This window comes from Manis javanica, chromosome 5 (genome assembly GCF_040802235.1).
Source record: "Manis javanica isolate MJ-LG chromosome 5, MJ_LKY, whole genome shotgun sequence".
Lineage (NCBI taxonomy): Eukaryota > Metazoa > Chordata > Mammalia > Pholidota > Manidae > Manis > Manis javanica.
This window is the reverse complement of record NC_133160.1, coordinates 41043539-41058272: the sequence shown is the minus strand read 5'-3', so window position 1 is coordinate 41058272 and position 14734 is coordinate 41043539. Positions and strand designations below refer to the sequence as shown.

Sequence of the window (14734 nt, the reverse complement as noted above, 5' to 3'; positions counted from 1 at the left end):
AATCTTTATCCCCAAATTAGCATTTCAAACTGGAAAAAAGTGAGATACCTTTAATTGACAGATCAAACTCCGACATTTCTTTTAACTAGTTAGGCAGAGGCTTGGAAAAAAGACAAGCTCAATTATTGGGGAAAACAAGCTGTAATCTTTTGCACATCTGAATTTAGATATGAATATTTATCCATTCTATGTAAACAATGACAAATTATTCTAAGTGTTCTAGAGTAGCAAATATGGCATTAGGTAGACAAACACAAGTTGTGGATGGGGGGGAATCTACTTGAAATGGGGTAGTTGGGGAAGGTGAGATTTCAGGGATGACAAGGTATCAGCCGAGTGAGAATGGGCAGTCAGAGTTTTCAGGTTCTTGAGTGTGGAAAGAATATTTGTCCTGTTCTAAGAATAGACAGAAGGTCAGTGTGCCAGCAGCATTGTGAGCCCAGTTGAGAGGCACACGAGATGAAGTTGGAGAGACCGACCATGCAGATACTTGGACTTTTTATTTCAGTGCTTAGTATAGAGTAGGTTATACTGGGGTAACAAATGGTACCCAAATCTCAAAATACTGGTTTGTATCTCGCTCATGTCACCTTCTCCATGGGGCTGCCTGGAACTCAGCTCCAGGCCTTCGCTCTGGGTTCTGTGCTGACCGAGCCTGTCTGGGATGTTGCTGGTCATCGTGGTAGAGAGGGAAAAAGCATGTCTTCAAGGTTCTGCCTGAAGTGATGTGCCATTTCTGTCCACATATCATCAGACAAAGCAAATTACATCAACTCCAACTTCAGTGGGGCAAGGAAGGATACTGCACCATCAGGGGAGGGAGGTATAGGTATGATTTTCTCCTTGTAAGTCTATATCTTTTCAGGAGATAAGAGTTGCACCTTCTTTCTTCTTTATTCATAGATCCTCTCTGGTTATTACCAGAGAAACGATTACCTAAAAAGATGTATGCTGTATCAGTATTTTGTGTGTACATGTTTTAAGAAACTCAAATCTTCCACTTCTCTAGATTTTATAAAACAAATTTTTTTTCTCATAGGTCCTTAATTTAGGGGTACAATTTAAATTAAAATTTAATTCAAATTTTGGCAGAAAGGATTCATAGTTACTACTCAATTGCAATGATCATTTACTTTTTTAGTAGTCTTTAGCTCAAGAAAAGGCCATTTGCCTACAGTATCAAATAGCAGAATCTAACACTAGTAATTTACCAAGTGCTTTTTCCAAATGGGAAAGTATAGTATCTTAGCACTTTATCCATGTATAAATTTGTAAGAGAAGTCCTGAATGTATTAGTATTTCCATTTTCCAAACCAAGAAATGGAGGCACTTTGTTTCTCAAAACCCCACATCCTGACAAGAACAAAATAAATAGGTATTGTTATCTCTTTAGTTCTGAAAACCACCTGTAAAGTTAAGCAACATTTAGCGACACCTTTGATTGATACAAGGCAAAGGGGCAGAAGTGTTGAGGGAAAAACATATGAAAGTCAGGCAGAAACAAAGTTTGATGTATGTAAAAAACTACAGCTGGTAATGGTAGAATCATACCAAATTATCTTTACTGTCAGTCTGAAGTATTTGTGTTGAGGTTGCCCATTGTAGCATAAGACTGTCTTGCCTATGATTTTTTTCTCATCAAACCTTGTTTATTACTAAAAGAAGGCTCTTCTGGTATGACAGTTTAAAAAACTCTATTCTCCTTTAACTATTAAGTCTTTGGCATTGTTGGATAAAGAAATTGACTGCTTTTTTCATTGTCTTCTAGCACAGTAAACCTGATGGCACCTCTTCTATAGAAGACGGAGGGAATTAAATTTGAGGTAATATAGATTACCATTTTCAAAAGACCACTGAGTTTTTCCCATAGTGATTTTTTTCCCATAGTGATTTTGACCTACTGCCAAACTCTTAACAATTGTGTAATTCAACCATAATTCCATCAACAATAGACTGAGGATCATTGCCATGGTGATCACACAGCCAGCACAGTGACTGGCTCATAAAGATGCGCAGAATGAATTCCAGCAATGGATGATGGGTCCCAAAGGATGAACCAATGTTCATGGAACCATTGGTTTCATCTCAACAACTTTTATCTTGCACCTTAAAGGCTGTTGCTAGAATAATTAGCTACCTAGTTTTCAGAGAAAAAGTATACATTGGGATCTGTCTCCGTACAAACTACACTATAGTTTAATCTTGGAAAACATGGTCAAACCATTGACTAGTCTTAGTAAGGGAAGACTATTGGTAAATTTAAGTTGACATGTAAAAATAATTTTAAATACACATATTGCAACTAAATATATGGTAGTAAATGAACACTTTGGGTTATTAATTGCTCATGGCTAAGGAACAAATTTCACAGAACACAGATAATTCTACCTTATCCTGTCAAACAAATTTTATTTGTATTCTGATCTAACAAATATAGTATGAAGGCAACAGTTGTTTAAGTTTCTTAGTGTATGGCACAGATGAAAAGAAACAAACAGATTTAGAAGCAGCCCAGCAATTAAATGCTGGTTTAACAAAAGAGGCACATATTATTCTATTTAGCATTTTATACCAGATATCAGGAGACAATTTTTTCCCCTTGCAAGCAACAGACTACATTTATTTGCATTAAGTAGAAATGTATCTTGATCAAGAAAATTACTTTTTTTTTCTGGTTTTCCTTTATATCACAAATGTCAGGGTAAGGCAAATCCTTAATGAGTCATATGATAAAAACCCGATTCCCCAAGAAAATATAGGGAACATATTCTGCTAGTGGTTATTTTTCAAAGCAAAGCTGACATGCACCACAAACAGAAAAATGTCACTTCAAATCAAGTGCATTGAGCAGAACTGTATTAATTCACAAAGAGGCTTTTCAGTGTCTCATAGAAAGATTTACAATTAGCTGTGGTGACTAATATGTGACCCACTATCACAGACAGTGTTTTGGATGCCTCCTTTGTATGCTTTTATGAAAGAAGGCTTGTCCATCATCTGCATAGTTACCAGCTAGAGGAAAAGCCCCCAGTCTCTCCTAGGAGTACCTTTTAAATTAGAGCTACAGGTTTCCTCTGCTATCCAAAAGCACAGCGTTCCTATGAAATCTTTCATAAGCTGAAAGGGCATGAAGCAAAGAAGCAATTACCATTAATTTAAGTGGAAAATTTTTTGAGCATTCCTACACCCCAAAAATAGCCTCTCTTAAGCTCTTCTGATACCTTAGAACATATCTTGCTAACCAATGCAAAAAATAAATCAAGAGAAGCGCAGATGCTCACAGACACACTTCAAAGCCATGATGGCTTGATGCTCAAACATGGAGTGTGGTTCCTGGGAAAGGAACTTGGTGGGGTCACTCTCACTGTTTGGGGAGCTCCCCACTTCTATGACAGCTCACTGCAAAACAAATGCTGAATGCTGGTTTTGCTTGTCACCTTCTTCCATAAAAGCAAAAATCCTCTTCCGATTTCTTTCAGGTAACAAAAACAGGTACTAATGAAGGTCTTTTGGAAAAGCAAAGTGGCATAACATGGACTTCCAAAAAGCAGTGGACACCTGCATCATGTTGAAAGCCTACTTTGACCTTCTGCTTGCAAAAAAAGACTAATTTGGGAGTATTTTCCCCCCTCCCTCCTGTAACCCCTCATGCCACACAGCCTGGCTAAAGGTGGATGGAAATTGACATCCAGAATTCATGTTCAGGATAATCAACCAGCCTTTTAAATTTTCCATTGTACAGCCTGTGCAATGACATCACTGGCTAGATAAACGTTTCCTGTGTTGAGGTGTCTTTGATCTGGCCAATCATTACATTTTTTAACATTTTACTATTGAAATGGGAATTAACTTCGGTATTTGTTTTAAAGCATAAAATCTCATAGCCAAATAGCGACCAAAAGGCATAATGAGGCAAAAATAAAAACACAATCTAATCACAAAATTAAATTCAGGAGTAGGGCTGATGATATTTACTCCTCATTCGCTTTGGATACGAAGCTTGCTTTCTCTTTCTGCAGTTTCAGGCAGAGACCTCCCTCCTCCCGTTCCTACCCCACCCGCATTTAAAATAAAGGGATAACATGGCTCTCACTGATGATAAAGAAAACACCAGGACTGAAATAATTTCAAATTCCTACTGTTCCTAGCAGGCCCATTAGATCTCTTTCATCTTTGTCCATTAAAAAAATCTCCATCCCCTTTGTCTCCCTCATGTTGTTTACAACTGTACTCATTACTGGGCACGAGTGGCGCTAACATTTGGGAGTCACAGAAAATGTGCTCCAGGCAAGTCGTGCTTATCAAGTGCTTCACAAGAATGATGGTGACTTTCAATTAAGTTATAAGAAATGACACAAAATAGAGAAACTATCTGTATTTGTATGGCATAATTTCTTGGATTATTTAAAATGAGACTTTTCCTTGTTTTCTATAAAGTAATGTCTCAGGGCAGTAGAGGATAAGTAAGTTTCCATATGACAGAAGAAGAAGTGGCCATGTTCCAAAATCACAAGGTCAAATAAATATCATGGCTGCTAGGTTGGTGATCAGCTTTAAAGAGAAAAAAGTTCAGGATGTTAAAATACATTGCATATTTAGAAGTACAACTTGCTAATTATTTCAATATACCAAATAAGCCATCCACAGGGGCAACAAATTCCGAAAGCCAAAACAAAGTTCATAGGAGGATAAGAAAATGTATTTTCCATGAAGGAAAGAATAAAACTTAAGAACTCCATGAAATATTTAGAAAGCAGAATATCCTTTTGTTTTCAGAATACTCAGTTTGTCCCATTCCTTTTTCTTATTCTACTAATAAAAAATATATAACTTACAGTTCTAAATCCTTTATAAGAAAGATGGATTTAAGAAGATGTGCAAAAAATGATATCAATTTCCACAGAAAAAAAAAAAAAGACTGGCCTGAGAACCCAGGGAGGCTGTGGGAAGCAGGCATCTGCCTACTGATGGTCATTGTGTTGGCTCTGTGATGACTTCTGACTTTCTCCTGGGCCTTTCACCCCATGGGCCCACTGCACCACCGGTATTTTCACTGCTTTAAGACCATAATCAATGGTTTGCTGGGAGAGGGGACCAGCTATCAAATTAGTCACCGACTTGGCAGGAAATAAACCGGGAAGCCATTTAAAAGCAAACTAGGAAGCTAGAATTGCAAGCAAGATCTCTAATTGCCTCTAATTTCAAATGAGAATCTGCTCTGTGGGTCATCAAACCTCGGGTAAAGATAGGATGTTCTTTTATGAAAAGCATAAATAGAGAGATTTCAAGTGGAACTGTTAATATTCATAGGCATATGTTTGGATCCTGAATGCAACAGCCTCCTCTCTTAACTGAAACACCTAGAAAAATTCCACCCCGTACAGTTGTGTTGCAGAGTCCCACGTCACTGGTGAGCTCCATGCTGAAGTGCACAGTAAAGACCTCAGGAACCAGGTGAGCGCTTCCTTGCTATGCCTTTGAGCTCTGCCCTGGCTTAAATTCTGCTTCCATGCCCCTCACAAACTGTGTGGAAAACAAAACTGTACCTTGAGAATCCCTAAATCAAATATCATGTTCCATTCAACGTCCTGACCACTAGCCAAGTGATTTCCAAGGGTTTTTCCATTTTTCTATCCCGCCTCCTTTGTCTGTGGAGTGTACAGGTTCTGGGCTTGATGACTCCTGAAATTTAGCCTGAGGTTTACCAGTCATCTTCCATTTCCTTTGAAGATACCACTGGTATCGACCAGCTTTGTGAAATAACTGAGAAAGCAGACAGGGGCCAGGATACGCATGTGAATGGGGCATATGTCACTGTGACCCTGGGGCCAAGTTGTGAGAAAAAAGACAGAAGTTACTGGGATAGCGTCTGAGAGATGCATTGACGGGGGTCCCCTCCCCAAATTAAAAGAAACTTCTTTTTTTTTCCTTTCTTTCTTTTTTTGCAGGTAAACAGAACAAAATGCAACTGGAGAAATTAAAGCAAAGGATTCACTGGCCTTCTGTGGGACTTGCCTACCCCCCACCCTCTACTCCACAGCACAGGGGGCTGTCTTCCACCCCCTAGGGCTGGGCGAGGCCTGTGACACGGAGGACTGTCATTTGCTGCCAATTCTGTGTTCCTTTGCTTCATCTTGTGCCCCTGCTGAAGACAAGGAAAACCATTTGTTAGATTAAAGATCAGGTGCCTTCATAGGTTTAGCAAGGGATATCTTAAAAAGATTTAAATGTTTTAATGTTCTTCACTGTCAAGTAAGCCTAGGAATATCCTCTTTGACTATCAGGGCTTGGGATATATAAACTTAATTGCTGGCACAGAGTGTCTTTAAAGAGCATACAAATCACTGTTTATAAATGTGTGCCACATGGAAACCTTGCTTTGGTTGATGGGGACAATTAACCCAACTTTTCAAAGCATTCTTTGGAAAACCTAATCTTGAATTGATGTGTCCTCCCTGAGCCCATTCATCCACTCCAGTTGCCAGGGCTCAACATGTAAATACTAATTGCAATTTATATAATGCTGATTTGCAAAAGACACTGATGGTTATCCCACCACTTTGAGATCTTAGCTTATTAAGTATCTGCTGTGTTCTCCACTCATGAGAGAACCCTGAGAAGGTACCATGCCTTAGAAGAGCCTGCACTCTGTTTTTAGATGAAAAAGATGAAGATATAATCCCCAGATGAGGAAATGTAAGCCTTAAGTATACTTGAATCTGTTTTGAACAATGCATACATTTAAGCCACACCACTGTGAAGATACAAAACATGCCTGATGTCCCAGAAAATTCCCTTCCCAATTATTAACTCCACTCTTGCTGGAACCTACAATTGATCTGATTTCTATCACCATAAATTACTGCATCAGTACAAGGAAAAATTGGAGCAGATGATCTCTGAGCTAACTTTCTACTCTGTGTCCTTTAAACTCTTTAAACACTTTAAACTCTTTAAAGTCTGTATATAAATGAAATATCATGCTTATTGTAGACAATATTTAAAATATCTAACAGAATACAAGAGAAGAAGGATCCTGCATAATAACTTCTCTAGTTAATATTATGGGGTGTTTGCTTGTAGCATTTTTCTATACCTTTTGTATGTATATATACAATCATAATTTTAATTTTAATAGTGAAAATTACAAACATGAAGAAAATTACAGACTGCAGTATTACATACATAGAACTTACCACTTTCTAGAATCAGGGTGTTAATATGTTCACAATTCTTTGTGATTTTATTTTACTTTAAAAAATAAAACAGTACATATAGATTGAGGTATTTATAGATAAACTCACCAACAAATTACTCTTCCTTCCCAGAGATTACTAAATCCTAATATCAGTGTGAATCAACAACTTGTATGTTTTTATACTTCTGTACTTGTAAACTTAACAAAACATATGCATAATGGAAAGTTTGTAGTATTACTTTGTATATTATAAAAATGTGTATAAATAGTAATTTTGTTTACCTACTTTTTAAATGGCTACAATTAATTACCATTTAAATGTATAGTCAATATATAGTTTGATTTTTCTTTGTGTTTACCATTTTTCTTGGCTTACAATTGCTTCCTGTAGCCAACTCCGTCCTCTGGGTTCAATTTCCTACTTACTTTTATGCATCTTCCAGTAGCTTTTAAAAAAAGGGTATTTAGATAGCAAACTTCTCTTTTTTACAAAAGTGGCAGATACCATTTTCTTAAAAGTCAGTGAAATTAGTATATAACTATATTGACCATTACTTTTATTCACGTTGTGAAGAGTCAGAATTATTACATTATCTTCTGACCTAAATTCTTGATGTTGAGAAGCCTGCTGTCTGTGTAGCTGTTATTTCTTTGTAGGTTAAATGTTCTTTCTCTCTAATTGTTTTAATTGTTTTCTCTTTGTCTTTGGTGTTTTGTAGCACTTAGCTGTAAATTTAGTTTACATATGTCCTTCTTGTGACTTCTTCTTAACTTGAAATTCATGACTTTTATCAATTTTGGTCAATCCTGAGTCATTATCTTTCAAATACTATCTACTATTTCTTTTTAGAACATTTTGATTATTCTCCTTCTATCCCCCATGTGTCATTTATATCACTATATACTCATTTGCTTCTTCCAAAAGGTTGTTAATTTTTCATATAAAGTTGTATCTGCTTTTTATCTTTTTGTCATTTAAATGTATTTATTTTATAAAATCTTCAAAATTTTCTACTCTCACAAGTTCTCATAGTACTAATCATACTATAATTTTACCCACTGGTTCTCATTCATGGTGGATAATTTCCTTGTGTGTTCTGTAAGTCTTGAAATGGTGAACTCTTCAGAAAACTTTTACTAACTGTAAGGATTCCAATAATAGTTTTACATTTCTGTTTGATACCTATAAATGGGATAACATGGATTTATAATAAACTTTTACATTAATTTCTGTTTTTGCATTATTGTATGACTTCAGGTAAAATAAATTTGTGTTTCAAATTCATGGTCATTTGTGTTTTCTATATATGGAGTCTTTTTCTTTCCTCATGCAGCACCCTGGGCAGATACAAGTCTCCTTGTTAGTTTCTTGAGCTGGGGGTCCCAGATTTATTTATATAGAGGTATCTGTTCCAACTCCTTACTTTTATTGACTGAGGGCCCAGGTGGACACTGGGATGCAAGTCTCTAGCCATAGATTCTGTCTCTTCATCAAAAACCAAACCCATAGCCTTTGGGGCTGCTGCATCTTTAGGTCACCAGATTATTGCTTTGGTTCTCAAATTCCTCTCCATCTTTTGCATCTTTGATTTCATGTCAGTTGAGCTATGATTTTTAAAAATACTTTTTGTTATAGTTTAATCTCTCATTTCTGAACACTTTTATTAGGAGCGGTACTGAATTATTCTACCTTTTCAGTTACCAATTGCTACATAACAAACCACCCCAAACTTTAGTGGCTAAAGACATTGTGATTCATTATTTCTCATAGTTGTGTAATCTACCCTGCACCTAGCTGGGCAGTTCATCTGCTCCAGGTTGTCTCCACTGGGGCCAAAATGTCCAAAATGGCCTCTCAGTTTCTAGAATCTCTCTCTGTGTGGCCTTCCTTATTCTATAGCAGAGTTTGAGTTTCTTACATGATGGCTGGATTCCAAGAGCAAGCATTCTAAGAATGCAAACATTTCTCTAATTCCAAAGGTTCAGATTCCATACTCATCCTTATATGCCCTCAAACACTTGTTGAAAAATTAGTTTTACATTGACAGAGTGTTCTATTGATTTCTTGAATCATTCTCCTATTGTCTTATAATACTCTTTTTTATAATTATAAATTACATAACACTAAATATTCTTGCATTATGCCTTTGGACTCTGTGATTCTAATTCCATTTAGCTGTACTTAATTTCCTTGAAGGTGTGATGCATAGAATTAAAGCTTTCTTCTCCCTGTTGATCAGATGACCTCTACAAACCCAGCTGTGTAAATATTTCTGTGGGAATCTGTGAATTTCCTCCAGTCATACTGTTCTCTGTGATCCCTGTGATCAGAAACTCACTATTATTTAGGAAGCAGGATGGTGTCATCAAAGCATTTCATGCTGGGAGCATTTGAACTTCTGTTGATCTGACAAATGATCCCATGCAAGTCATTTCTCCTTCCTGGAATTGAGTATCCTTAATTTTGAACTTCAATTTTTGACAACTTTTCATTTGGGTAAAGGTATAAAGTCATGTTTATGGTCAAGGAAAATATTTTGACATTAACCAAGGTAAACATTTACCCTAGTACTATATCTAGGTATTAATTGCAGAGTAAAATAACAGTGTCTGTAAGAAAATACCTCAACAAGTCTGTAGTTTGTTGGCAACGAAAGGGCAAAAGGTAAGGCAACACTAGGGACCCTGCATTGAAATTGTTCAGGATCAGTTTCACTTCATTAATTTTTAATGGAAACTCCTCAACCATTTCATTTCTGCAGCTTAGCAGGATCATTTTAAATACAGGAACAAGGTTAGAAAAAAGAAATGTTCATAAGACCATGTTTGTAAGAGTATATTTTTTGGCAGTTCTATGCTATACATATATTACAGAAGTGCTGTTATATTTAGTTTTACATGATGTTCATGACCATGATGGAAAGGCAGTTGCCTACTTTCACCTGTTCTTGAACTTTACTCTGACATATGCTGGAGCTCAAGGGTTTGGTGCAACATGGCCAGGGAGAGAGCGTAGGGGCCTGCCAAGAAGATGAAGGGAGCGCAGACAGCGAGGTGCTGGGAATCCGCAGTGTCAACACATTTGTGTCTTATTCTGGATGACTCACAATTTATTCCACACAGTTAGTATTTTAAGCTGGGAATCAGAATAATGAGCTTGACTCTTTCCCTCTAATTTTGCTCACCAGCCATCAAGATATGGAAAAGGGTTACAGACCCCTCATCATTCTAGATATACTTCAGCCTCTGCTGAGAGAATTAGAATGTTGTTCCAAAAAATCTCCTAAACACAATCTAGCCCAGATTTCGTATTTTCCTCTGTCGTTCCTTGAGGCTCACTTAACTCAACAAACCTCAGTGCAGATACACAGGTCCACAGGTAGTGAGGAGAGGACATGAGTCAGCCTTCTTTCTGCCTGAACACACTCAGGTGCCTGTCCACAATTCTCCAGGGCAAAGATTTAGAACAGATATACTAAACAACTCAGTAGGTAGCTTCTGGAAAAGCAATGCTTCAGAATCACCTTGGGGTTGGTGAAATAATTTGATTACCCCAGGGGACCAGGGGGTGAGATGGATGGAAAATTGCTTTGTGTCAAAGCTCAGAAAATCAGGGTACTGCATGACAAGGATATGCTGTGGCTTATCTTTTACCCCTAAAAATGGTTAGCTTCTAGGGGCAATCCTTCTTCCTTATGCTGTGTTTTTTTGGTATAAAGATTTTTAAAGTTTAGCCTGAGCCATGCTGTGGGACTTGGTGGAGCTGAATGAAATCCAGTATACCTTTTACAAACAGTTCCTACAGCTAGTTTAATCAATTGGAGATCCCACTACAGGGGCAACTTACCTATTAGTTAATCTTCTTGCTGAATCTCTGTTGGGTCATTTACAATGTCAACCTGACTATTCATTTCAACTGTAACAGGAAAGGAAAACAAAACAGGTTAAATATTTATTAAACCCAAATCTCTTGAATGCATTAAAATGGCCTGTAAGTTAATACCTTACTCATTTCCTATCTCATACCTCTTTTCAGTCTTTCAAGATTTAGGGACAATTCTTGATACATAAACAGACTTGTATTGGGGGAGGTGGGATGGGGGGTAAGGGCAGAATTGACTCTTTACTGAACTGTAGAAGCTGAGTTGTCATTTCACACCAGATTCATGGGTTGACATTTTGTGTATATTTGTTACCATCCTTAGGTCATTTCAAATACCTTAATAGATATCTACAGAAATAAAGAGAAAACAAAGCAAAACAGATAATTGATATGCAGGGAGTTAAGCTGCTCCTATAAAATGGCAATGTCAGTAGGCTTGTTTGGTTTGCTATGTTTTCAATCCTGTAATTTGAAAAAGACCCTGTAAACTTGCCAATGGGTGCAGGAGAGTGGACATTATGAAATAGAAAAGCAAAGCATCTAACCAGATCATGCAGCAATGATAAAAGATGTGCTTTTATTTTGTGTGTATTATTCTATGTGAGGATTTGCATAAAAATAGAATAAATAATGCCACTGTTCAGAAGTAGCCCAGAGCAGGCATAGCAGTAACTCTGGAAATTTTCAAGGGTCAGTAGGTTTAATTAGATTGATATTTGTAAAGCATTAAAGCCCATATTATAAATAGAGAGACTGAATATGCAAATAGACAAAGACCAGACCATATACAACACAGAACTCTGATTTAAAGCCACTGCAGCCAGTGGTGTGGGTGTCCAAACCAAAAGCTCTGCAGCACTCAGCTCAGAATGATCCAGTCTTGGTCTGCAATGTCGGCCTTGTTCAATTTTGCCCCATGGGCTTTCAATGCAGAACCAGCCAGGGAAAGCCGAATATGTTTTCAAACCTATCACCCACTTCTAGTTAGCCCAAGTCCAGCTTCAAGTCAGAGAATGCTTGAAGTCTTCCCTTTTGTTAATATAAAGGTTTCCCACTTACCTGCCTGCCTTTGAGTTGGCCACACACAAGTGATAATGAATGACACCTTGCTATGGTAAACTCTGAATAGATAGCCTCTGTTTGTTCTCATTTGGGTAGTCTTCTTTTATTTGCACAAAATCAACAATCTAAATCTTTATCTTCAACATGAAAACTTGATTAAAGTAAAATATTGGCAGATGCTGGCTTTCCCACTCCAAATGAGCTTGACAGAAGGAATGACATTGTATGGCATACAACCCCCCCACCCATCTCCTTCTTAAGGAGGAAAGTTTTAAAAGCAGTTCTCTTTGTTCCACTTGCAAATTGTGCTGGTTTCTAGTGATGTGTGAGTTTGTTCTAAGCCCCAGGTATCAACTGCCTAGATGAAGCAACTCTACCAATGTAAAGAGAATAATGTGTGTGCCTTCCATCCTGGGCTACAAAGTCATTGTAAGTTTACCCATCTCAGTGTGGGAATGTGCATAATAAAAAGTAGGAGAGCATTCCTTTTTTCTTTCTTCTGCCAACCTGGGGGGTACTAGTTGCAAAACTTATTAATAAATGATAGTGTAAAAAACATTCCAGGATCACATAAGTTTGGGAAAAGCCATGTTAAACCATGTTAATAAGTTTCTTCACAGCTAATACTTCTGAGAGCCTTTATTGTACATGGTGGATTTCTAAGTGAGGACTAAAACGTAATAATTGCCACATTTATTTTCTTTTTATTCAGTGAACATTGTATGAGCCTTGCATTCTTCAGAACATGTTTTGTAAAGAACTAGTTAAGAACCATGTTTATACACCAGAGAGAGGAACTGGTGAGACTGAAATCACCAATCTTCCTGAAAAAGAATTCAAAATAAAAGTCATAAGCATGATGATGGAGCTACAGAGAAATATCCAAGAGCAAAGGGATGAATTCTGAGGGGAGATAACAGAAATGAAACAAACAATGGAAGGATTTAAGACCAGACTGAAAGAGGTGGAAGGGACTGTTAATGGAATAGAAATCAAAGAACAGGAATACAGAGAGGTTGAGGATGAGAGAGATAAAAGGATCTCCAGGAATGAAAGAATATTAAGAGAACTGTATGACCAATCCAAATGGAACAATATTCACATTCTAGGGGTACCAGAAGAAGTAGAGAGAGAAAAAGAGATAGAAAATGTCTTTGAAGAAATAATTGCTGAGGACTTCCCCAATCTGGGGAAGGAAATAGTCTCTCAAACCATGGAAGCCCACACAAGGGACCTAAGGAGGACAACATCAAGACATATAATAATTAAAATGGCAAAGATCAAAGACAAGGACAGAGTGTTAAAAGCAGCCAGAGAGAGAAAAAAGATCACCTACAAAGGAAAACCCATCAGGCTATCATCAGACATCTCAGCAGAAGCCTTACAGGCAAGAAGGGAGTGGCATGATGTATTTAATGCAATGAAACAGAAGGGTCTCAAACCAAGAATACTGTATCCAGCAAGATTATCATTTAAATTTGAAGGAGGGATTAAACTATTCCCAAATAAGCAAGAGTTGAGGGAATTTGCCTCCCACAAACCATCTCTACATTGTATTTTAAAGGGACTGCTCTAGATGGAGGTGCTCCTAAGGCTACATAGATACGACCAGAGAAAATAAAACCACAGCAAAGAAAGTAGACCAACCAAATACCAACAAAAAGCAAAAAATAAAATCAGCTATCCAAAAAATCAGTCAAGGGAAACACAAAGAGTACAGAATAAAACACCAAACATATAAAGAGTGAAGGAGGAAGAAAAAGAAGGGAGAGAAATAAAGATTATCAGACTGTGTTTATAATAGCATAAAAAGTGCATTAAGTTAGATGGTTAGACAGTAAAGAAGCTACCCTTGAACCTTTGGTAACCACGAATCCAAAGCCTGCAATGGCAGTAGGTACATACCTATCAATAATCACCATAAATGTAAATGGAATGAAAGCACCAATGAAAAGGCATAGAGTAATAGAATGGATAAAAAAGCAAGACCCATCTATATACTGCCTACAAGAGACTCACTTCAAAACCAAAGACAAACACAGACTAAAACTGAAAGGATGGAAAAAGATATTTCATGCAAACAATAGGGAGAAAAAAGTAGGTGTTGCAGTATTGTATCAGACAGAAGAGACTTCAAAACAAAGAAAGTACCAAGAGACAAAGAAGGATATTACATAATGATAAAGGGGTCAGTCCAACAAGAGGATATAACTATTCTAAATATCTATGTGCCCAACACAGGAGCACCTACATATGTAAAACAAATACTAACAGAATTAAAGGAGGAAATAGAATGCAATGCATTCATTTTAGGAGACTTCAACACAACACTTACTCCAAAGGGCAGATCCACCAGACAGAAAATAAGTAAGGACACAGAGGCACTGAACAACACACTAGAACAGATGGACCTAATAGACATCTACAGAGCTCTATACTCAAAAGCAGTAGGATACATATTCTTCTCAAGTGCACATGGAATGTTTTCCAGAATAGACCACATACTAGGTCACAAAAAAGAGCCTCAGTAAATTAAAAAGATTGAAATTGTACCAACCAACTTTTCAGATCACAAAGGTGTAAAGCTACAA

General features: G+C 37.2%; 1 protein-coding gene across 3 annotated transcripts in view; it reads right to left on the bottom strand.

The window, feature by feature from the left end:
* Positions 1-2285: 2285 nt before the first annotated feature.
* Positions 2286-14734, bottom strand: part of MACROD2 (mono-ADP ribosylhydrolase 2) — a 1939939-nt gene continuing 1927490 nt past the window's right edge. Inside the window, exons 17-18 of one of the 3 annotated variants that reach the window (XM_037022462.2) lie at positions 11046-11114; positions 2286-6145 (exon numbers count right to left, since the gene is read on the bottom strand). In XM_037022462.2, the coding sequence (XP_036878357.2) occupies positions 11053-11114 (62 nt within the window). In that variant the 3' untranslated portion in view covers positions 2286-6145; positions 11046-11052. The remainder of the gene's footprint in view (positions 6146-11045; positions 11115-14734) is intronic. The other 2 variants (XM_037022461.2, XM_037022460.2) reach the window with 2 other exon arrangements.